A 22,908-nucleotide genomic window follows, 5' to 3' on the forward strand; every position below is an offset into this window, starting at 1 on the left:
AAAAGAAACAATGTCAAGTTCCATCTGATCACTGCAACCAGCTCAAGGTCCAGGACTCCTGGGTGTGGTTAAGTTCTTGTCATAAGTCTGGATGTGGCATTTCTTGATCCAGTGTTCTATGAATTAAAAGGAAAGTGATGGATAAACCAAAATAACAAGTGTGCACCCACTCGCCCACCCATACACACAGTACAAATGATATAACATTTGTACTTATAATTATAATAAAATATTATAAAACATTATAAAAATAAAATAGAAAAATTATAATAAAATATTAATTATAATAAATATTGTGATTATAATTATAAATAAATATATTATATTAAATGCATATTGAATATAATTATAAATAAAGATAATCATAATAAAAATTCCTTTCCAGAAAATAAAAAAGAGTGAGAAAGTGGGAGACACACAGCAGCCACCGATGCTGCATATGGCCAGGCTGACATACCCACCCTCTGCCTTGTGGGTGGAGAAAGTTCTGGATACAGCCCTGGATCTGCTCTCTTAGGGAACTCCCTGCCTGTTTTTCTCCACGGTCAGCAGTTCTTTCTCCTGAGAGTGTCCTCTCGACCATCGCTGAGGTGTGTGTTGAGGATCTAGCCCTCCAGGCAGCCAAGAGTCCACCTCCTGCTGGTAGAAGAGGTGGTTTTCAGTCTCTTGAGACATTCTTCATCCAGGCTTATGGTTATCTTGGCCATATTAGTCCCCTGAAAAATTGGCAGGCTCTTGCAAGCCATCAAATCTATGTACTGTCTCTCGATCCCTTTTATTTCTGTCTGCAAGCCACTTCTTTGCCCAGGCTCATCTCATTTGCGAAACACCTTTGCCAAACGCAGTGCATAGCGGCCAACACAGTCAACTAATGATTCCCTCCCCCCATTCTCTCCTCCGAGAGCTACAAGGTCATTTAGCACACACGCCTTTCAAGTTGTAGTAGTTGTCAGGTTCACTACATGTCTTGCCACTGCAAAACATCGCATCTCACCTTTCCAGCCTTTGGTCATCAGTTTCCTTGCCATCCACATCCTGACTATTAGGCCAATGGCACCAAGTTTAGATTTTGTTAGAGCTGCATCCCACGTCCATTACCGATTTGGGGACTAAACAACATAGGTGCTGTGATAAATCACAGTGACTCATACACAAGTTTTGCTAAGTGCCTTATGCCAGTGAGGTGCTTATTACAGAAAAATGCATTATTAAGTGTGTCTAGGCAAGTAGGTTGTTTTAACAAATTTGTACTTAATCTTTCACAATTAAGGAAACTGATGCTTAAAGAAATTATGTAACTCATCAGAGGTCACATATCTGGAATAGTTAGTCCAGGTCTGTGACCACCACCTGTGCTTGTGCCTCCAGCCATCTCCTCAGTAGAAGCCAGAACAAAAATATGCTCGACTTTCTTCTCTGCTTTTCCAGCAAAGGAACCTGAAACCTGACCATTTCCCTGTAGTTTTAGATCTTGTTTCTCTTTGCACTATTTCAGAGGTAGTGCCTCTGTTCATAACAGTTACTTAAGATGACTCAAAAGCACCATGGAAAATAATCTATAGTTTTTGAAATAATGAATGAGGTTTTTCTCTTGAAATTTGTTTGCATAAATTTACACAACGAGCTTACTTACTAAGTCATGCCTGTGTCAACATTTCTTTTCTTCACTGAATGGTTTATTTATTTAATGAATGTTTTCTGTATTCATCCAGGGCATTTTATTACACCATAATCATTCATTAAATCTGGCAAAGGTACCAAAAATGTCCTATGCTCATCCTTTTCACAGGCTTTGACATATTAACCTTCCTTATGGAAGCATACCTGCAAAACAAATTGTCAAAACTGTTGGTTGATCTGCACCTATGCAATATTTTATTTAGTCAATTAATATTTGTTAAGCACTTAATATCTATCAGGCTTTGCAATAGACTATAAATATTTTTTAAATCACCATTTTCAGTAGACCATATAAATTGGCTGGAATTTCAACTCACCCGTGTGTGTGTGTCTGTGTGTGCGTGTGTGTGTTTAATGGCAGTTGGGAAACGGTGGTGGAAATGGTAAAAATTGCTGACATCGGTTACAGACTTAATGTCAGAAGATTTATTCAGCTACAGGGACAGACTGCAAAGCAGATTCCTGCCCAGAGGCTATGATTTGCCTACAGGATAAGGGTTAAAATAAGGCTAATTCAAATAACATCACTTTAGAGATTCCCCCCCCCCCTTAGGAAAATAGAAGGTTCACTCATTTAAATTTCCAAACAGAGTAAGGGAGGAATTGTATGGAAATAATCGTGTCAGCCAAAGTGATGTTTAAACACAATTTCATTAGCATCATTGCTCCATAAGCAGGAACCTAAACTTTCCTACGGGCTTTCTGTTTGCCAGAAGAGGACATCACTCCGTCTTAAGGTATCACTTTAAAAGGCAAAAGCCACTTGAAGGAACCCGGTGAAAAGAGCAATGGATAAAAGAGAGAAAGAGTACTGTTTAGATATCTGAAACCTTTGCTTCTCATTTGCCTCAGTCTGGGCTTTGCAGAAAAACGTCACCCACTCCCACTCATTCCTAACGAGAGTATATATTAAGCTCTTTGAAATGTGAGTATTATGGGAAGGATCGCAGTTGCTTTAAATTATAGAAGTTGGCAAGTGCTTGGGAGGCGCGGGAGGTTGTTTAAACTGAGAAAGACAGTTGCAAAACTTCGGACGACAGCATGAGCTCCAAGCTTCAAAAGGATTCTCACGCGCGGAGGAGCAGTTTATTTTTCATCAAGTTATCTTCCGTGTCTTTTTGAAGCAGCTTCGAAGCATAAACACCTATTTCTGCTTTAAACTTTTTTAATGGTTTCTAAATTCATGGGACAACCAAAGCCAGAAAGCCTCACGCTTTGGAGGAGCATTTGATGTCAGCAATGCCTAGAAAAGGTAAGCTTCGGTTTTTCACTGCAATTTTTCTCTTTTTCCTTGCTATTCGGCCTTTGTCAAGAATATTTACTAGAAGGGCTTAAGCCAGCTACTTGTAGAGAAATGGAGGACTTGTAGAAAGTATATCAGCAAATGATACGTCAGACATTGGAAAACCTCAGCAGTTTCTCGATTTTCTATTCCGCTGGACGCAGGAAGCTCTGTGAACTATCTTTGACTATGTGAAAAATGCCATTTCCCTCAGAAAATGTGTGCGGGTCTTCCCAATCTCCAATCTGATATGCCTAGCATTCGCCAGTATTGCGGTGGGCTCGTTTATTGTCAAGGTCAGCCTATCTGTGTTTTCTTATCCTTATATGCAACTCAGCTTCCGGAGCTATGACCCCTCTATTAACTCAGAAATCTTTCCCACGGAAGAGTTTCACATTATTCCAAAAATTCTCTGAAGGATGCTTACTCTGATTTCTTATCAGCTTGCCTATGCTTTTCAAAGTGAAATAGATCTTTCGACTTTGCTCTGTAATGACACAAGAGGATGTCACAGATATTATGTCCTGGGCAGGGGAGAAAAAAAAGTTCAGCTCCAAGTCTGAGGTCGCGGTGGACTGGCAATGCTAGCATCTGAATGGGGTGGCTGTGTCTCCTTGATTATGTCCCAGAAGCAGGAAGGGAGCAGAAAGGCTGAGGCAGCCCTGGGTTTTCTACGTCCGAGTCATCGGAGAAGCATCTTGTGGTTTGAGGGGGACAGCCACGTAAATGTGTGACGTGTTGTTCGTCTTACCTGAGAAAGTCTCCGTTATAAGTGTTGCCATCTTTCCCAGGCAGAATCCCCGGTGCAAAACAATTAAAAATAAATAAATAAATAAAAAATAAAAGGCATCCACAGGGATCTGCAATTGCCCCCAGCAGGCTGCGATTTTAGCCAAGCCCACCTTCATCCCCCACGCGCACCCGTGTACTCCCTGGCAGAGGTTAAAGAGCCCTGTGCGTTTGCTGGAGCTCGAGTGGTTTGGGACATTTGGGCGACCTCCGTCTGCGAAACCCACTGCTGCAGAAACCCTATCAGCAAACCGGTTAGGCCTGGGTGAGAATGTGACCTGCCGTCCCAGAGGCATCACTCTTGAGGTGCAAAGGGCCCTACCTTGCTTGACTGTACCAGCTGTTGAGGTTTCTGGAATGTTTTTCCTTCTGCGTCAAATTCTAATGACATGAAGTGGCGCACAGCCACCTCCCCCTGCCTCCTGTGGTCTCGGGGAAAGGAAAGAGATTAAAATCAGGGAGAAGGACAGGACTGTAGAAAACGGGGAAGGCGGCTCCATCCGCTCATGGCAAGGTGGCGGCGGACACAAGCCGTTCTTTGTTTGCTCCATCCGCAGTTGTGAGTGGAGGCTGTGAGGGACCCAGCGGACCGCTTCTCTGTCCCTCTCCTTCCCGGGTCTTCTCTGCCCTCCCCTCTCCCTCCTCTCCTCTCCAGCCGTGCATCCTCAAGAGAGGGAACAGTGGGCTGGACAGAGGAGATTAGCATCTCCTCCTCTTGGCCATCCCCAGGTCAGTTGGGGAAGCCCCCACCCTCTTTGGAGGGGGTCTCCAGGACCGCACCCCATGACCTCATCGTAGGCAGCCAAACAGATGGGGTGGCCAGGGCTTGCGTGGCGCCTGAGTGCACCCCGGGGATGGGTGCGGCCACGAAATGCGCCGAGTGGCATGACTGACGTTGACTGCCTGCCGGGGCGAGGAGCGCACACTTCCCATCTCCGGCTCCGGCGCAGGCTGGCGGTGTTTCTGGAAGCCAGACCCGCCAGGCCCCGCCTCTGGGCCCGGGGAGGCCCCAAAGAGGACACAAACAGAAAGGCAATTAGAGTTGCTAATGAAGCCCCAAGCCAGCTGACTCATCTGCGGCTCAGCCACTGGGGAGGGGGGTGGGGGGCTTTGACATGAAACCTGGACAGGGCCCTGGAAAGGACAGGTCAGGGTTGTCCCAAAAAAAGAGGGCAGATGAGAGGCCCGGGGTGACCTAATCATGTCTCCTCACCTCAGAGAGGCTGCGAGGGAGGCGGCATCAGCAAGGGACCAGGGAGGAGAGCATTAACTAATGAACTGCCGAGCAGTGCGAGAGCCGCTCTGTCTGAACCTGAAGAGTTTGAACAAGACTTAGCCCAGGTTGCCAGCGGGCCGTTAGGCCCCCAGGCTGTGAACCAGGCTCTGAAGCCTCAGGCGCCGGCTCCAGAATCAACACCTGGGGGCCAGGGAAAGAGACACCATTGTAATTCAATAAACCTCAACTTCGGGTCCACTCTGTGCCAGACACTTACCAAGGCTCTTTGAACATGGCCCTTGCCCCAGAGGCCAGAGGGAACAGCATGGAAAGCACAAGAGAGAAAGAGGGGCTTCGCAAACCAGCCAGCTGAATCAAAGCGAGCTTCTAGTTGCATTTGAACTAGACCTTGGAGGAGGAGTAAAACATGGAAGAGGCAAGAGGGTCAAGTGCATGCAGGCGGAGGCCAGGGAGCAAAGGCATAGAGTTATAAATGTCCTGGGCCATTCCCATGGGGGTGCGAGGCTCTGTTTCCCCAAGTGCATTTCCAGAAACACCAATTTCATGGGTTATTAATAAGAGGGTAACCAAAAGTACTTACAGGTCAGGCAAACTTGGGAAAGTGAAAAACTGTACACCCCCAAGGACCAAAACTCAGCCTCTACGGTCACAAACAACAGACTTCAAATCCAGCTCCACCCGTTAATTGCTCTGTGAACTTGGACCCATTCGACCATCAGTTTCTTCGTTTATTAAGTGAGGATAATCACATGCATTTTTATAGTGCACTTTTTTTTTTTTCTTGCTTTGTTTTAGGGCCAACCCTGTGGCATATGGAATTTTCCAAGCTAGGGGTCGAATCAGAGCTGCAGCAGCCGGCTGGTATCACAGCCACATCAGATCTAAGCTGCATCTCCTTAAACCATTGAGCCAGGCCAGGGATCTAACCCTCGTCCTTATAGATACTATTTGTGTTCGTTACCACTGAGCCATGACGGGAACTCCCTCTTATAGCACACTTTAAAGTTTAAACTAGCAAAGTCGTGAAAGAGGCCTCCTATCAAAGGGTCTGGCATATAAAACTCAATGAGTATTAGCAATTCTTACCATTAGATGCTGGTGTCTTTACAGCGTGGTCTCTCACCGTGTTTTAGTTCCTTAATATATCCTCTGTCTCTCCATGAAAAGGGTCATTAGAATCTAATGTTTTCCAACTCATTAGACATGAAATCATTTTTATTTTCCCAAAGAGTATCGCAATAACCAGGGAGCTCAGAAAATGTTTGAATTGGCCCAGTGAATTCAGGCCACATGGCCTTCAAACATATGAAGTTTCATTGAAATGTATCAGTCTCCACCAGGCACTTCATGAATTGTCTTCCACGGTTCTATGAAACAGAAACCCCCAAACTGGGATTCTCATATCAAAGGAAACTGATTCAAAGGAAAAAAAAAAAAAAAAAAAAGACTATTGTCAATTGTCGCCTCTGTGGCATTGCCAGTTCAGTCCCCGCCCCAGTGCAGTGGTTTAAGATCAGTGTTGCCGCAGCTGCGGTGTAGGTGGCAGGTACAGGTCAGATTCGATCCCTGGCTTGGGGAATTTCTATATGCCACAGGTGCAGCCAAAAAAGGAAAAACAAAAGAAAACATGATCCCGCCTTCAAGGAGTCATCAATTGGGTGGAGAAAATAAAATGTGTGTTACCTCTAAAATGCAAAATTAGAGTTACAAGAAAGAATATAAGAGAAGAAAGAATTCAAAGAAAAGGAGATCTCAGGTCCCTGGAATAATCAGAGTAATAGATAACATTCTTTGACATTCGCAGTGTACAAGGAACTGTCCTAAGGACTTTACAATATGATGACCCATTTGTACTTTATAAGGATGCAAGGTGGGTACTGCCCATTTCACAGATGAACAAACCGAGCCCTAGAGAAATGCAGTAACCTGCGTGAAGTCTTCCGGGAAGTAAGGGGCACAGTTCCTCTCAAACTCAGGTCCTTCTGATGCTCTGTGTCCCTCACCCAGGGAAGACTTTTCAGAGGGGACAGTGTTTCACCTGGCCTTTAAGGATGGGTAAGGATTGATGGAGGGGCACTCCAGGCCTTGAGAAGAACATCAGCCAAAGCAGGAAAGAGAAGAGAACAGGGAGTAATAGGAAAGCCACCTTGGCAGAACAAAGGGTGGCATAGAAAGAAGAGGGAAATAAGCTCGGAAGCCTTGGTTGATTCTTGAAGGTTCTCATCACAAGAATAAAAATGTACAAGTATGTTTGGTGATGGAGGTTAACCAGATTTACTGTGGTGCTCACTTCACAATATATACAATTATTGCGTCATTATTCGTACACCTGAAACCAATGTAAGGTTACATGTCAATTGTATCCTAATTTAAAAAAATAGAAAATAAATTCTAGAAAATGAAAAAGAATAGTCAGCCAGAAAATGTCCAAAAATTCATTAAGAAAATGTAGGGAAGTCATGTTGGAGAAATGTATACTTAATAAAAAGTTATGTTATTTTTCTGGGGAAAAAAAAAAAAGACGTGGTTGGGGAAAAAAAGAAAGACTTGGTTGGAATCAGATCATAGAAAGCCTTGAATGCCAAACCGCAAAGACTGGATTTTCTTTTTTTTTTTTTGGGTGGTAGAATAGTTAAAACTTTGTAAACAAGAGAGGAGCTCTCTGGCCATTCATTAGGACAATAATTTCAGATGATTAATCAGTCGGTGTGGCAGGGGCAGAGACTAAAATGCCAGTTTGGAAGTGATGTTTGCCCGGTGAGAGATAACGCTGCCCCAGCAGCTAAGGGTTGGAGGTGTACATAGGACCGAGTTCCCCCAACCCCCTGCACCAAAGCCTGGACCAGCATCGTGGCCTTTCAAAAGCACAACCTTGAAGACCTCACGAAATCCAGATGTAACCCTGTAAACTGGGAGGGGGTGGGAGTCGGAGAGACAAGAGGAGATGGGTGATCTCTGAGGACCTCCTGAGCTTTCACATTCCGTGGAGATAAAACTCCAAACCCTTTATGGAAATCATTAACTCCCCTGTCCCCTCTTCCATCCCCCGTTTCCAGACTTCTTCTTCACATCAAGCAGGCATATGTCCAAAAGAACCTCGGCGTCTACAAAGGCTTTACGAGTTTATGCGTTTATGGCAATTACATAACAGTGGTATTAGTATGCAGTGACTGGGGAAAGGTTATTTTAATATAGCCCTTCAGGAGAAATGTTTTTCCCTCCGGCTGGCTGTCTGCCTTTTGCAAAATCCCACTGCCTACCTCTCGTGACAGAGAACGCTAACTGCCATGCAATGCCACCGAGGATCTTTGGTGCTTTGCATGATAGTTACTCATGCAGGGATGACTTCCGCCAGCTCTCATACAGGGTAAGCTTCAGAGAGGGGCATGAACTCGTCTTGAGATTTTCCAACGCTTTACAACTCTGGTAGGTCTGAGTCCATCTATAAACACAGGTCTGCAAGAAATGTCACATTTTTCAGTTTTATTTAATACAACTTAATCTGATTCCAAGAGTTCCTGGCAGCAGGAACTGTAGTTTCAGAAAATACTAGACTCCTAGCCTCACAATCCCCAATACCAGGGAGGTCCCCCTTTGCATCGGCTATGGCCTGTCCCTCTGAGGGCTGTGGATTCTGCTTTCAAATCCCGCTTGGGCACTGGGAATCGCTGCCCAGCCAGGAACCTGGTGCTTGCACAATCCAAGACAGCCCTCCTCTGAGGTCTGACCACACAGAGTGAGCGTTTCCACTTCTCACAGATGCCCCGATTCCAGACCCAAGTCCCTCCAGGTCTGGATATCACCTCCTGTCAAAGGTCCCTCCTTCTTCCTTCCCCCAGCGCCCGCCCGTGGGCTTGGACTTTCAGAAAAGAGAGGAAGAAGTGGTGTGGTCAAGAAACTTCTTCTTGCTCTGCCTGTACAGCCTTGGACAAAGAAGTACGAAGAGCTGGGCAACATTCTTGGGATAAGTTGGGAGTGGAGAACACATGCAGATAAATATTTCCCTAAGTTATTCTTTCACGTACCCAGTAGGTATTCAGTAATGTCTGTGAAATGGGTGCCCCAGTATTTGATGAAATGGCTTCTCTGAAGTTGCTCCCTTTGCCACCAGAAATCAGTGAGGCTTTTTATTGAGAACCTACTATGTGCCAGTTCTTTACATGTACTATCTGCAGGTTCCCATTTTTCAGATGAGAACAGTGACTCCTGTACCCAGTGGTCCTATGAGGGGTGAAGCAGGTGTTTAAGCTCCACAACCCATGTGCTTTCCATCTTGCACGTGGACCCTGGAAAGGAGTCCTTATTCTCTAACGGGCAGTTCAGAGTCTTGCACTCTTGACTAATCCTTCAGCAGCCATTGCCAATTAACATTTGTTTCAAATAGAGATTTTTTTTTTCACTGTGAATGGCGTGTGCTTGATACAGTGACAATCTCATGGAGTGGTTTATTACCTCATTGGTAAGGTGGCAAGGAGGGAGATTTAATCCTATTTGAAAGATGAGAGTGAGATTAAGGGGTTGTCCCAGGCGACAGAGCTAGAAGGGAGCTCAAGCTCCAACAGGCATTTGTCTATCTTTGCCTCCAAGTCAGGGCGGGGGTGGGGGGGTAGTCCTAATTAATCAAGAGCTAATTATAGAACAGTATTACATATTTGCACTTTTGTGTCTTCTTATGCTACTGAAAACAGACATTGAAAAACCATAACTGACGACCCTGCCTTAAAACGGATCTTAGCAGGCAGATGTACTCTAATGACGTCTGAGAGCTGTCATTAAAACTTTAGTTGAGGAGTTCCCACTGCGGCTCAGTGGGTTAAGGACCCGACATAGTGTCCGTCCATGAGGATGCTGGTTCAATCCCTGGCCTCTCTCAGTGGGTTAAGGATCTAATGTTGCCACAAGCTGAGCCACAGATTGCAGATGTGGCTTAGATCCAGTGTTGCCATGGCTGTGGTGTAGGCCTGCAGTGCAGCTCTGATTCAACCCCTAGCCTGGGAATTTCCATATGCCACAGATATGGCTATTAAAAAATTAATTAGTGGCCTTGACAATTTCTAACATCCTCAAAGCAGCTTACTCACTTAACTCATTTTTTCAGTTTCCTTCTTGTACCATTAATTGTTTAGGAAGACTTTTTTTTGCTTTTTTAGGGCTACACCTGTGGCATATGGAAGTTCCCAGGCTAGCGGTTGAATTGCAGCTACTGCTGCCGGCCTACACCACAGCCACAGCAACGCAGGACCCGAGCCACATCTGTGACCTACACCACAGCTCACGGCAACGCTGGATCCTTAACCCACTGAGCGAGGCCAGGGATTGAACCCTCATCCTTATGGATCCTAGTTGGGTTCGTTAACAGCTGAGCCACGAAGGGAACCCCAGGAAAGACTTCTTATGAGTAATTTTGATCCCCATCCCCTCTAAAATCTAACTTGATGTCAGTAGAACCTCAGCTTAGGGATCCTTTGACTCACCAACCCATTTTATCACAGGTGTTCACAGCAGTTCCTCAGATCATTCGAATCTCAGCCTCTCCTTCACCAATAAAGGCCATACGCTCTGGCCTGGTCAGAGGGGGGGCTCTGAAAATCTGTCTCTTACCCGCCTTCCTCGTCCCCTTCACTCCTACTGCTCTCTCTTGAATATCCATATACCCGTATACACCAAACACCACAGGCTGGGTGGTTTAAACCACAGAATTTATTTGCTCGCAGTTTTGGACATGCGCAGTCCAAGAGCAAAGTGCCAGTGGGTTCAGTCCGGTTTGAGGCCTCCCTCCTTCGTTACAGACAGTACCTCCTCCCTGTGCCCTCATGTGGCTTTGTTCTCTGTGCAGAGAGACCTGGCTTCTCTCTGTGTATCCAAGTCTCCTCTTTTTATAAGGACCCCAGTCAGACTGATGAAGACCCCACTCTCTAGGCTGCATTTGAACCTCGTCCCCCCCTTCACATGTCTCCCCTCCAAACACAGTCCCGTCCTGCGGTATTTCAACATGTGACTTTGGGGGAAGCATAATTCAGTCCAGAGCAACTCAAAAGCTGTGCACAGAGGATGTCACGGTTTGTCAGGCATCCCTTTTCTCATAATCTAAGGAATGGAGTCTCTTCCCTTGCCTTCGCATGAATTATGTTGAACCATATAAAAACGACTGACCTGCGACCATTCCATTACCTACCAAAAAAAGCAATTTCCTATGATTCCAATATAATCTGGAGACTTAAAAATCCCCACTTCTTAAACACGATTTATGTGCGAGGCCCTTAAAATATCACGGAAATCATGGGTCGTCCTCCTGTTTGTCCTTGAGTCTGAGATGAAAGGGTCTCCAAACAGACTTTGAGGATTTATCCACATCACAGACCACAGCTTCAGCACCAGCAGAAGCAAAGCTTACACGTAATAGGGCAGCCTCTTGCATTAAAATACCACTGGTTCCTGCTATGTAGCTTTGAGAACTATGTCTAGATACTTACATCGCAACACAACAATGGGAGGAAAAAGTATGCATACATGTATGTGTAACTTGGTTCCCATGCTGTACAGTGCGGGGGGGGGAAGGAAAAAAAAATACCACTGGTCACCAGAAAGTTCTTTCTTATGCCAGAATCTGGTCCTTTTTCATGTTTCTCCCCTGGTCCTTGTTCTGTTTTTAGGAGTCACAAGGAGAAGTCCACCTCTTTCCTGCGGCTCCTTAAATATTTAAAGACCATCACCACCTGCCTTCCTCTCTCCAGGGTCTCCCTGGACTTGTAGGAGGATTTTTTTTCCCCTGGACCCTGTGTGGGTCACCGAGGAGATTCGTGCCCCTCTTCAAATGGACATGCAGATCTGAACACTGGATTCCAGATGAATTTCACATCTAGTGCTAGCTCCAGATCAATTTCCTGGGAAGGATAACAGCTGCACAGAGCCCCATGTTGAGAAACAATCTGGAGCCAATCTAGGATTATCAGGAAAGAATGGCGAATTCAGTGGGTAATGTCTTAAGGAGAATCAGATACTCTCCAGAGCTGCCCTAACTTCCACTCTGGATACTGTCTGACAGCCCAGAGCACAGGGGAGCTGTCCCTCTCTATGATTTAAAGAGTCTATTTTCCTTGATGCTAAATTTGCATCAGCTTTGCTGGTCAGCCCATCTCATAAAACAGACCAGCTAAGATGCTCAGCCTTGTCTGTAAACTGAGTTGCAGCAAAGCCTACTTCTCTCCATGTGATGGTTCTGCTTTTCTTCCTCCACCACTAAAAAGAATGAAGAATCTGCGTTGTGACTCCCTTGTGTGCCAGTTTGGGTTCTAACCCTTCCTGGTTGTGTATTATGGGCAAGCTATTTGAACTCTCTCAGCCTCTCCTCGGTCATGTCGTGTTAAGTAAGATATTATGGAGAAAATTTTCCAAGTCAGAAGGTGACATGAAAATCCTGGTTAATGTTAGGAGCCTGATAGTTTAGCCAGCCAGATAATCTTTTGACCTTGGTTTCTTTATTTTAGGGGATTTCATCTCACTGGACAGTCTGACACCTGGCAGGAGATTAAAAACAAAAGCACAGGGAGTTCCCTTCGTGGCTCAGTGGTTAACAAATCCAACCAAGAACCGTGAGGTTGAAGGTTCGATCCCTGGCCTCGCTCAGTGGGTTAAGGATCCGGTGTTGCTGTGATCTTGGTGTAGGTCACAGACGTGGCTCGGATCCCATGTTGCTGTGGCTCTGGTGTAGGCTGGAGGCTACAGCTCTGATTAGACTGGGAACCTCCATATACTGCTGGAGCGGCCCTAGAAAAGGCATAAATAAATAAATAAATAAATAAAATTTAAAAATAAAAACAAAAGTACAGGCAAGAGGGAGGAACACGCACTAGATACTCAGTGAATGGACTTGCACATAAATGTAAAGTCATCAGGGAAAGAAGTTTAGCTGAGACAAAAGTGCTTCCACCATGAGGTCAAAGCAGAGTGGCAGCTGAAATCCAGGGTGCCCTCTGCCTGGTTGTTCTGATTATTCACGGGCAAAGGTGTCTGGTTTGGGATGATGTGTGCTTGCTGTATGCTTACACCAATCTACTGCTATCCTAATGCTTTTGCCTGCAAAAGAAAACCGACCCATTTCTCTGAGGGCTGGCATTAGCACAGCTATACCATACGCTGTATCCTCGGGGTGACAACCCTAACTCTGCAGACCCAAGCCCGCAATGCACACAAGAGAATAAGCATGGAACAGAGAGTCAGCAGACCTGAAACTGCAGACCCCACCCACTAGTGGGGGGTGTCCAGTGGCCATGTCACCCATCAATGCCAGACCTTCAAATTTGTCAAGAAAATCCCCATATCTGGATTTTTATGTGATGAGTTCCTTTTATAAAAAGCTCTTCAGAGTTCCCATTGTGATTCAGTGGGTTAAGAACTCGACATAGTGTCCTTGAGAATGTGGGTTGGATCCCTGGCCTCACTCAGTGGGTTAAGGATCCAGGGCTTTGCTGAAAGTTATCGTGTAGGTTGCAGATGCGGCTGAGATCTAGCCATTGCCATGGCTGTGACGTAAGCTGGCAGCTGCAGCTCCAGTTTGAACCCCTAGCCTGGGAACTTCCATATGCCACAGGTGCAGCTTTAAAAAAAAAGGAAAAAATAATAAAAAGAAGGAAGAAAAAAGCTACTTGCTGTGATTTTGACCCACGGAAATGGCAGTGTTATATGGTTTGACCCAATATAATCTAGAGACTTAAAAAGAGTTCCAATTGTCTTGCTAGGTGAGAAATATCAAGAGGACTTGCCCTTCAAAAAAATCTAAGTGGACTCTTACACACACACTATTAATAACAATAGCTAACAGAGAGCACTTGTTACTCAGAAAGATGCATGTAGGTAAACCCTCATTTAATCCTACCAATACACCTGTAAGGTCTGTATTATGTTTATCCCTACTTTGAAAATGATGTTTATCCCAAAGCCTCGCCATCTGTTGGTAGTGACACATATGTACATCAATAGATGATCAGAGCCAATGTCCTTATGTTTCTTGGATTGGAGGAAGAAATTTGAAATGTATGTTGCTACCCACACTCCCAGAGGCTGGGGGTGAATGATAACTTCTGGTAACTTTGGTGTTTTGGTGGAGGTTTTTTTGAGGGTTTTTTTGGGGGGGGCTGGTTTTAGGGGCTGCACCCGAGACATATGGAAGTCCCCAGGCTAGGGGTCGAATCAGAGCTACAGCTGCCAGCCTACACCACAGCCACAGTGATGCCAGAGCCAAGCCGCGTCTGCAACCTACACCATAGCTCATGGCAGTGCCAAATCCTTAACCCCCTGAGCGAGGCCAGGGATCCAACCTGTATCCTCGTGGATCCTGCTGTGATTCGTTTCCGCTGCACCACAACAGGTACTCCTACTTCTGGTAACTTTAAATCTCTGCACACCTTGTGTTAGTCCACTCAGGCTCCCATAACAGGACAATACCACAGACTGGGGGCTTAAACAGCAGGAATTTATTTGCTGATAGTTCTGGAGGCTGAAAGTCCTAGATCAAGGTGCAGGCAGGGTTGGTTTCCAGCCAAAACCCTCTTTCTGGCTTGCAGATGGCCACCTCCTCGCTGAGACTTCACATGACAGAGAGAGAGAGATCTGTGTGGTGTCTCTTCCTCTTCTTACAAGGACACAAGTCCTGTTGGATCAGGGCCCCATCCTCATGACCTCAGTTAACCTTAATGACCTCCGTAAAGTCCTACCTCCAAATAGATCCACATGGAGGACTGGGGCTTCCACATATGAATTTGGGGGGTGGGGACACATTTAAGTCCTTAACACCCCACCCCCTTCTATGGATCATCAGCTTCTCTTGCCTTTTTCTCCACCTCTCCCCCCACCACACCCAGCATTCTTCCCATCCAGCCCACATCATTCAGCCACCTCCCTCTTTCCATCGCATGCGTTGTGTCCTGCAGTTCATTCTCCTACACAGCCTCTCTTTTCTCACTTCCCGAACCCCTCTCTTGACTCGTTCTCCTCCTCTTTCCCTCTTCCCGTCCTCTGTCCCCCGCTTCTCGTTTATTCCAACCATCACCTTCTCCGAAGCCCTCTCCCCTCTCTTCAGTTTCTTCTTGTTCTCTTCTCCACAATGGCCCCTCAAGTCTAAATTCTATTTTTGGTTTGTTTGCATTTACACTTCACACCCTGCAGGGTGTCGCCCCCATAACTGGTGTGCCTTTCACAGTGCCTGGTACACAGCAAAAACCCCAGAAGCGTCAGAAAATTCTTTCTGCATAGGATCTGACGCAAGTTAACAGCAATGCGCAATTTTATATTTACATTTATAAATGATTGTAACTGATGGATCGTGTCATAAAACCAAATTCTTTGTGTTTTCAGAGTATAACTTCAAGACAGATAAGCTTTTTTTTTCTATTAACGAATAAAACAACATACCCTTGTGTCTTAGAAATACAGAGAGAAACACTTGAAGAAACCATTAAAAATTGTTGAAAGACGAAAACAAAAACCGAAAACCAAAAAAGCAAACCAAAAAAGCAATGTGCAAAATAAAGCAGTTTAAGTGGAAATTAAAAAATCAAAGCCATGAGACCGAAGAGAAACAAACTATGTGAACCGCAAGACCCAATCTGGTTACTGTGATTGAGCGTGAAATTTCACTTCCTGGCAGCCAAAGCCAGAGTCCTTTCCGACTTAAAGGGACCCAGGCCACGCTAGTGTGCTGGGGTGAAAGGCTGCCGGAGCTGAAATGAGTTCCTTTTCTCTTACCCTGACCTGGATCCTGCCTTGGAACAACTGTTTCCCCATATCTCAGCTTTCTTCTCAACCTTCCATTGATCCCTCGCTGGCTCTCCAGGGCTGTATTGTGTTAAAAAGCTCACTCAAATCCTATTTAGAATGCTGTTTTGTGTAGCGAAGAATGCAAATCTTATAATTAAGGCAATTTGTCGTTGAAGTGGTTGCTAGGATGTTGCTAAAGGAAATCTGCCATCTTTGCTGAATCAGAAAGTTTACTGAATGCGGGTTCAAGCAACAGCTGTGTGGTTCATGGGAGAAAAATATCAAATAAAAGAAAGAAGGAAGGTAGGAAGAGGAGAGGAGGTGAGGGAGCAGACTTTTCTCTGAATCTTTTTCTACGTTCCCCTGAAGATACTCAGTTTTGGAGTTCCCTCTGTGGCACAACGGGATCGGTGGCATCTTGGGAGCCCGGGATGTAGGTTCGATACCCGACCCAGCACGTTGGGTTAAGGATCCTGTGTTGCTGTAGCTGCAATTTAGGTTGCAACTATGGCTTGGATCTGATCCCTGGCCAGGAAACTCCATATGCCTCGGGGTAGCAAAAAAAAAAAAAAAAAGGATTTCCTCATCCTCCCCAACATTGACATTGTACTCTTTCCTCTTTTCTGCTACTGTCACCTTCCCTCTGAAGCCTACAGAGAAACCCTTATCTCCAACTTAGGCTACTTCCTCACAATAAAAACCTAGTCCTTTATCTCCAACTCCAACACTTCCTCCTGAACATAGAAATGTAACCGTTGTCACAGATGTTCTGTTTTGTTACTGACTCGACCATTGTCCTAGACTGTAAGTGACAACTGGTCAATGCCTAAGACTCTTGCTTTCATACTAGACTCTGGATACTAAGGATCAGTAGGGCCATTGTCAAGATAAAGTAGAGGCGGCCTGGGGGACCAGAAGATGAGAAGTGTTACAACCAAAGCCCATAGGAGTTCCCACTGTGGCTCAGCGAGTTAAGAGCCCAACACAGTGTCCATGAGGATGCAGGTTCAATCCCTGGCCTCACTCAGTGGGTTAAGGATCCAGCGTTGACACAAGCTGCAGCATAGGTCACAGATGCGGCTCAGGGTGTTTCTGTGGCTGTGGTGTAGCCAGTAGCAGCAGCTCCAGTTCAAATTTTCGCCTGGTAACTTCCACATGCCACATGTGCAGCTGTAAAAAGAAAAAAAAAGGCACATAAACAAGGATTGAGAGGTCCTACCCTGGAGAAAGGAAAGATGGGAGATAAGAGAATGATTTCAGCTATTTGAATATCTCTCTCAAGTGTGATACTGGAGTCAGTTCTCTAAGAAAATAGCACCAATTACTTAGGATTCTAATCAAGAGAGGATTTGACCTGAGCTCAAATCTCATCATTTTCTAGACCTATGTTCTTGGGCAACTGACTCTCCCCATCATCCCATCATTTCTTTGATGTGAAAAAATGAGGATAACAGTTTGAGTTTGCAGCAAAGATATACCATGGTGCTCAGTTGATCATTGCTCAGATGAACATTCCTGATGTTTCTGCTGAAATTCAAGAGAAGAGAAAGCACTAGATATATAGGGTTACTGTTTGGATCATAAAACATAAGATTTTCTTTCCTTCCTTTCTTCCTTCCTTCCTCCCCTCATTCTTTCTGCACTGTCTAGTCATACCTTGATCCCACATTCAGTAAACTTTCTGATGAACCAAGAGTAGTAGACTTCCTTTAGCAACACCATAGCAACAACCCCAACTATAGACTGCCTTAATTTATAGTTAAGCCTTACAATACTAGCATTCTTTATTACACAAACCTATATTCTAAGAACAGGATTTGGGTGAGACCTTGAAAGGGATTCAGGAGTTCCCGTCGTGGTGCAGTGGTTAACGAATCCGACTAGGAACCATGAGGTTGCGGGTTCGGTCCCTGCCCTTGCTCAGTGGGTTAACGATCCGGCGTTGCCGTGAGTTGTGGTGTAGGTCGCAGACGTGGCTCGGATCCCTCGTTGCTGTGGTTCTGGCGTAGGCTGGCAGCTACAGCTCCGATTCGACCCCTAGCCTGGGAACCTCCATATGCCACGGGAGCGGCCCAAGAAATAGCAAAAAAAGACAAAAAAATAAAAAATTGAAAAAAAAAAAAGAAAGGGATTCAGAAGACGTGTAGCAGAGCTCTGCAATATATAAATAAAGGCAAGAGAATGTCTTAGCTGTGGTTCTCAACCTTAGCTGCACCTTAATTATGAACAAGGGAGCTTTGAAAAACCCCAAAGCCCAGACTATACCCACAGACCATTCCATCAGAATTTCTGATGCTGGGATCCAGGGATAAATAATTTTTTAAAGTCCCCTGGGTGATTCTAATATACAGTCAAGGTTGAGAACTGCTGTTGTAGAGAAAGTTAGCAGGCAATGGTGTAGAAAGCTGCGGAGTTGATGACGCTGGATGTGTACTCATGCTGTGAGCATGTGGGTAATTTTCTAGGCCCTCGAGACACCTTCCAGGAGAGCTGCGGAAACAGAAATCAGGCTTGACAGGAAGGAGGGAGTGGCTGGGAAGAGTCCACAGCAGGTGCAGCTTAATCCTTAAACGAATATAGCAGAACCCTGAAGGGAAGAGTGGCAAAGATGGCTTGAGGACTTAGCAAAAGCCAGACAATTTATTTCTAGACTATGGGAGATCTAAACATATTTAAACCAAAGACGAGCCTACCATATCTTGTACCCTTGCAATTTAAATTTGGGGGAACTAGTTAAAAAAAAAAAAAAAAAAAAAGCTTGCACTGATCCAGTGGATTTCGTCTTGATTTCAGCTACATCACAGGCGGTTGACCAACTATGCCCCTGCTTTATGGCTCATTTCCTTTTAGCTACCACTTGTTAAATTCTTTGTTGTGTGTCAAATATGTCACTTGATGACCTCTCTTGATCCTCACAAAATCCTATAAGGTGGCTGCCTCCCATTTTACAGACTAGGAAACTTTTCAGATGAGGAGATGAGATTCAGAGAGGTTCTGTGGTTTGTCCACAATAATAAGTGGCAACACTTAGAGTCAAACATGAGTCTGTATAACCCTGAAACTCACAGTCTTTTTACCCTGCCCCTGTGCCTCCAGATAAAGCACTAATTCAATCCCTGGAGAGTTGCTTGCTTCCTTCCAAACCTCCAAAATTGAAAAACAAACAAACCCTATGCTGTGAAAGGTGGTGTTCTGGCTCCAGGACCTCTAGATGAAATGAATGAAAAAGTGAAAATGGGTTAGAGGCTGCAGAAGGGCTTGAGGAAGGTACAAAGCACTTCGGACAGAGGTGGGCACCAGGTCTCTGTCATCACTGGCACAGATACCCAGGAACGTAGTGGAGGGGCAGCCAGAATTGGGGTTGCCCACAACTGACATGAACCTGCACACACAGTGTCCTGAGCTTCATGCTCACAGTGCAGTGGGGTTTGGACAGCAACAGCCACTCTCAACACCGTTCCTCTCTGCCATCTGCCCACACCTTCCTCCTTCCCTGGACATGTCATCCTGGCTAACTCCTGCCTGCCAAACCATCCACCTTGTACCAGCTCATTTGCCCATCTTCTCTTGCTGAAACTGAATCTCTACCTCCCTTGATGACCCCCGACAACTGATTAGTATCCACTTGCAATATTTTCTTCCTAGTATGTCCAGGTATATAGGCTCCAGAGGGCGCTTTGATGTCTGGGATTTTAGCTTAGAGAAGAATGAAATTTAATGACAAGTATACTCTTAGTTCCAAATAGTTGCATCATCTGTGTCAAAGAGATGATTTCCATTTGGGCTGCCATCTGCAGACGTGATGATCAGTTATCCCCTTCACTCAGATGGGGAAGTGAGAACAATTTTGCCTTCCCTTCCAATGAAAAGTTCTCGAAATTGGCGTAACATCCACATAAAAGAGCCAATGGCATTTTGTGTTGCCTTTAAAAAAAAAAAAATCTTAATATTGTATCTTAAAAGAAACTGGCCAACAAGGTCATTCCAGGACAAGTTTTAGATTCTTTGAGAATCAAGTTGGGTAAGACCATAACAGAGACTGTTTAATTTGGACAAATCGCCAACATGCCCTTAAAAGGAAGGATCAGCTGAGCATTTTTTGGGGGCTCTGATTTTCAGTTTTCTTCAAAAGCGAGTCTAACAAAAATTCAAGAGTAGCCGTGCAACATATTCGTGAAATACAAACACCTCAAATAGAGCTTGTATCTCAGACCAAATCAGTCCAGGAATTGGTGGTAATTTGGACAAGATTTCTGTCTGCGATGCCCTAGATTGACTACAAAATTCGTCAGAAGGCAAGGAAGGGCATTTGCTGAGCGTCCACTGTGAGTGCGACACGTGCCCTACTCCTAACACATGTCAGATGGACATCATCTCATCCTCTCCTCTCAATTAGGGAACTAGTCCCATTTACCAAGAAAGAAAAAGAAGTAGGAAATGTGGTAAGTGGAAGGGAAAGATGTGAGTTGAAGAATGAGATTGCAATCATGACGCATCCAAAATGTATCTTGAGTCAATGAATGAATGAAACTTAGAAGGAAGCAAAAAACAAATACAAGGAAATATATTATACAATGAACCCATAGGCCCTGTATCCATTTCAACCCTTGGAAATTGGAAGCTGATGTTTCACATGAATCTAAAATTTCAGTCTGGGGACATCCCAATATCCTGAAGAAGCACCACCATCTCTTTCTCCACAGCTGTTTTGTGGTTGGCTTGAATGTACACTTAATCCTCATCATAACCCACTTTCCAGCTCGGGGAAATGAGAGTCATAAGTCTCAAACTTCAAAACAGGGGAGGTTGGACAGCATCTTGAGAGGGTATGGACCCACATATCCAGTGAAGAACAAGAAAAAAAAAAAAAAAAAAGATTTGTGTATGGAGTCCTTGGTGAAGGCCAAGCAGCCCTGTCTGATCAGAGAAGAATGTTCTAAAAGAAAAGTAGGGAGATGAAAGTTAGGTAAGGGTTGGATAAAGGTCCAAACTGTGAAGGACTCAGAATGCTAGAGAGGTAATTATGACTTTATTTTCAAGGGACTGGGAACTCATCAAAGGCCTTTGAGTGAGGGAGACATGTGGGAAGCAGAGTTTTATAAGAATTAAACTGGTCATGGTTTGAGAGAGGGACTGGAAGTGGGGAGGCCAGATTGGGGGGTGGCGCGGGGCGGGGGGGGGGGGGCTTTGCACAGAAAAACTCCATGACATTCACAGCCATGGCTCTTAGGAGGCTCTGTGTGTCATTTTGGCTCTGCTGTGTACTCTTTGGATAAAGCAGGCATCTTTGGGCTGTTTGGTGCTCTGCTTAATGGGCTCCTGCAGAATGGTCTAATTCCCTTTGATGTGAAAATGTCATCTTGAGTGAATTCTGGGAACTCTTCCAGCAGAGAACACCCACTAAAGAAGGGGGACCCCACTACAGGCATGTTGACTTTAGGAAGCAGGGAGATGGTGATGAGAAGAAAGCTGCTTGCTGGGTGGGGGGGGCGAGGAATGTGGGAATGTGCTTGCCTCTTTAAAGAATTGTTCCCAGTGCCCTAGGACACAAATTTAAACTCTGCTCCCAAAGTAGGAAAGTCAGAACGTGAAGGGCTCTGTTGAACATCATACTTAAAGAATAATTTTCCATAGAGACATTGTTGCCTCACCCCACTCTGCTCATGTCTGCATCTCTGGATTCTTGCTTTTATCAGAGCCATCTCCAGAGATCATTCCATAAGGAACATCCTCGCTTGGCCTTGCTTTTTGTGGGGTAGGGGGTCTATACCTATTACAAGTGGTAAAAATTCAAGAAGACTTTGTGAGTAGAGGCTGGAGAAAGAGCATTGCATCTCAGCTCACTTAGGTCTCTGATCTTGAGCAAATTCATTCAGCTGCAAAACCGTCATAAAAATACAATCAGATAAACTAGTGGAGATGACAGTATGATACACAAAGTAAGGGGGACACAAAGGTCTGCAGGATCATAAATTAATGCCTCCAGAGCCGTGTAAGAGATGCAAATGAATGCAGTGGGCTGCGTGAAAACTTGAAAACCAAAGAGGGTACCAGCTTCTGAGCCCCACACGATTTATCCCCCAATGTTTAAATAATAGCAACTAATTCTGATCATTTGCAAACTCCAAACAGAGCAGTGGGTCAAATTTGGCTGCCAGTTTGCAAGCATGGATTGGTTGCTTGCAAATGGTTATGCTCAAACTCCAGTTCTGCGTTCACTGGTTGTGTCTGTTTAGAAATGTTTTACATCTTCTCTAAAGCTTGCTTCCTCATGAAAGCAATGCAGATAATAAGGGCCATGCAGAGAGCATTCACTGAGAGTGTACACAGGGCTTGGCAATCAGGAGGTTGGAGCTGGGAGGTGGAAGCCCCCTGCAGTGCCAGCCAATAACCTTTTAGTTACTGGTCTTCAAGGAGGTCTGGTGGGTGGTAGATTGGCATGAGTTTTCACCAAAGCCTTCATCCAGTTTTCAGTCTTCTTAATGTTCAATACATGACAAAAGGTTTTTTTTTTATTAAGGTATAATTGATTCGCAATGTTGTGTTAGTTTCTTGTGTATAGAAAAGTGAAGCAGATAGACAAATATAGACATATAATTTCAGATTCTTTTCCATCATGGGTTATTCCAAGATACTGAATATAGTCCCCTGTCCTATAGGTAGGTCCTTGTTGGTTATTTGTTCTACATATAGTAGTGTGTATCTGTTCATCCCAATCTCCTAATTTATCCCTCTCCCTCCTTCCCCCTTTGGTAATCATAAATTTTGTTTGCTTTTTTTCCTGTATCTATGAGTCTGGTTTTTTTTTTATAAATAAGTAAATTTGTATCATTTTTTAGATTCCACAAGTAAGTGATATCATATGATATTTGTCTTTCTCTAACTTCACTTACGATAATAATCTCTAGGTCCATCCATGCTGCTGCAAAATTGCATTATTTCATTCTTTTTTATGGAGAGAGAGAGAGCCATTCTTTAGCCATTCATTTGTTGATGGACACTTAAGTTGCTTCCATGTCTTGGATATTACAAACAGTGCTGCCATGAACAGCACTGTTCATGAACTGCAGCGCAGGTATCTTTTCAAATTAGAGTTTTTGTCCTTTTCATAACAATTTTTTTTTTTTGTCTTTTTGCTATTTCTTGGGCCGCTCCCACAACATAT

At 44.6% G+C, this 22,908-nt stretch overlaps 1 protein-coding gene across 1 annotated transcript in view; it reads left to right on the forward strand.

Annotated features, from left to right (window-relative positions):
• The window catches only part of C1QTNF7 (C1q and TNF related 7), a 98,132-nt gene continuing 78,119 nt past the window's right edge, over positions 2,896-22,908 (forward strand). The window contains 1 exon segment of the mRNA NM_001143702.1: positions 2,896-2,932. Within this exon segment, the coding sequence (NP_001137174.1) occupies positions 2,911-2,932 (22 nt within the window). The 5' untranslated portion in view covers positions 2,896-2,910.

Source organism: Sus scrofa, chromosome 8 (genome assembly GCF_000003025.6).
Source record: "Sus scrofa isolate TJ Tabasco breed Duroc chromosome 8, Sscrofa11.1, whole genome shotgun sequence".
NCBI classification, from domain to species: domain Eukaryota; kingdom Metazoa; phylum Chordata; class Mammalia; order Artiodactyla; family Suidae; genus Sus; species Sus scrofa.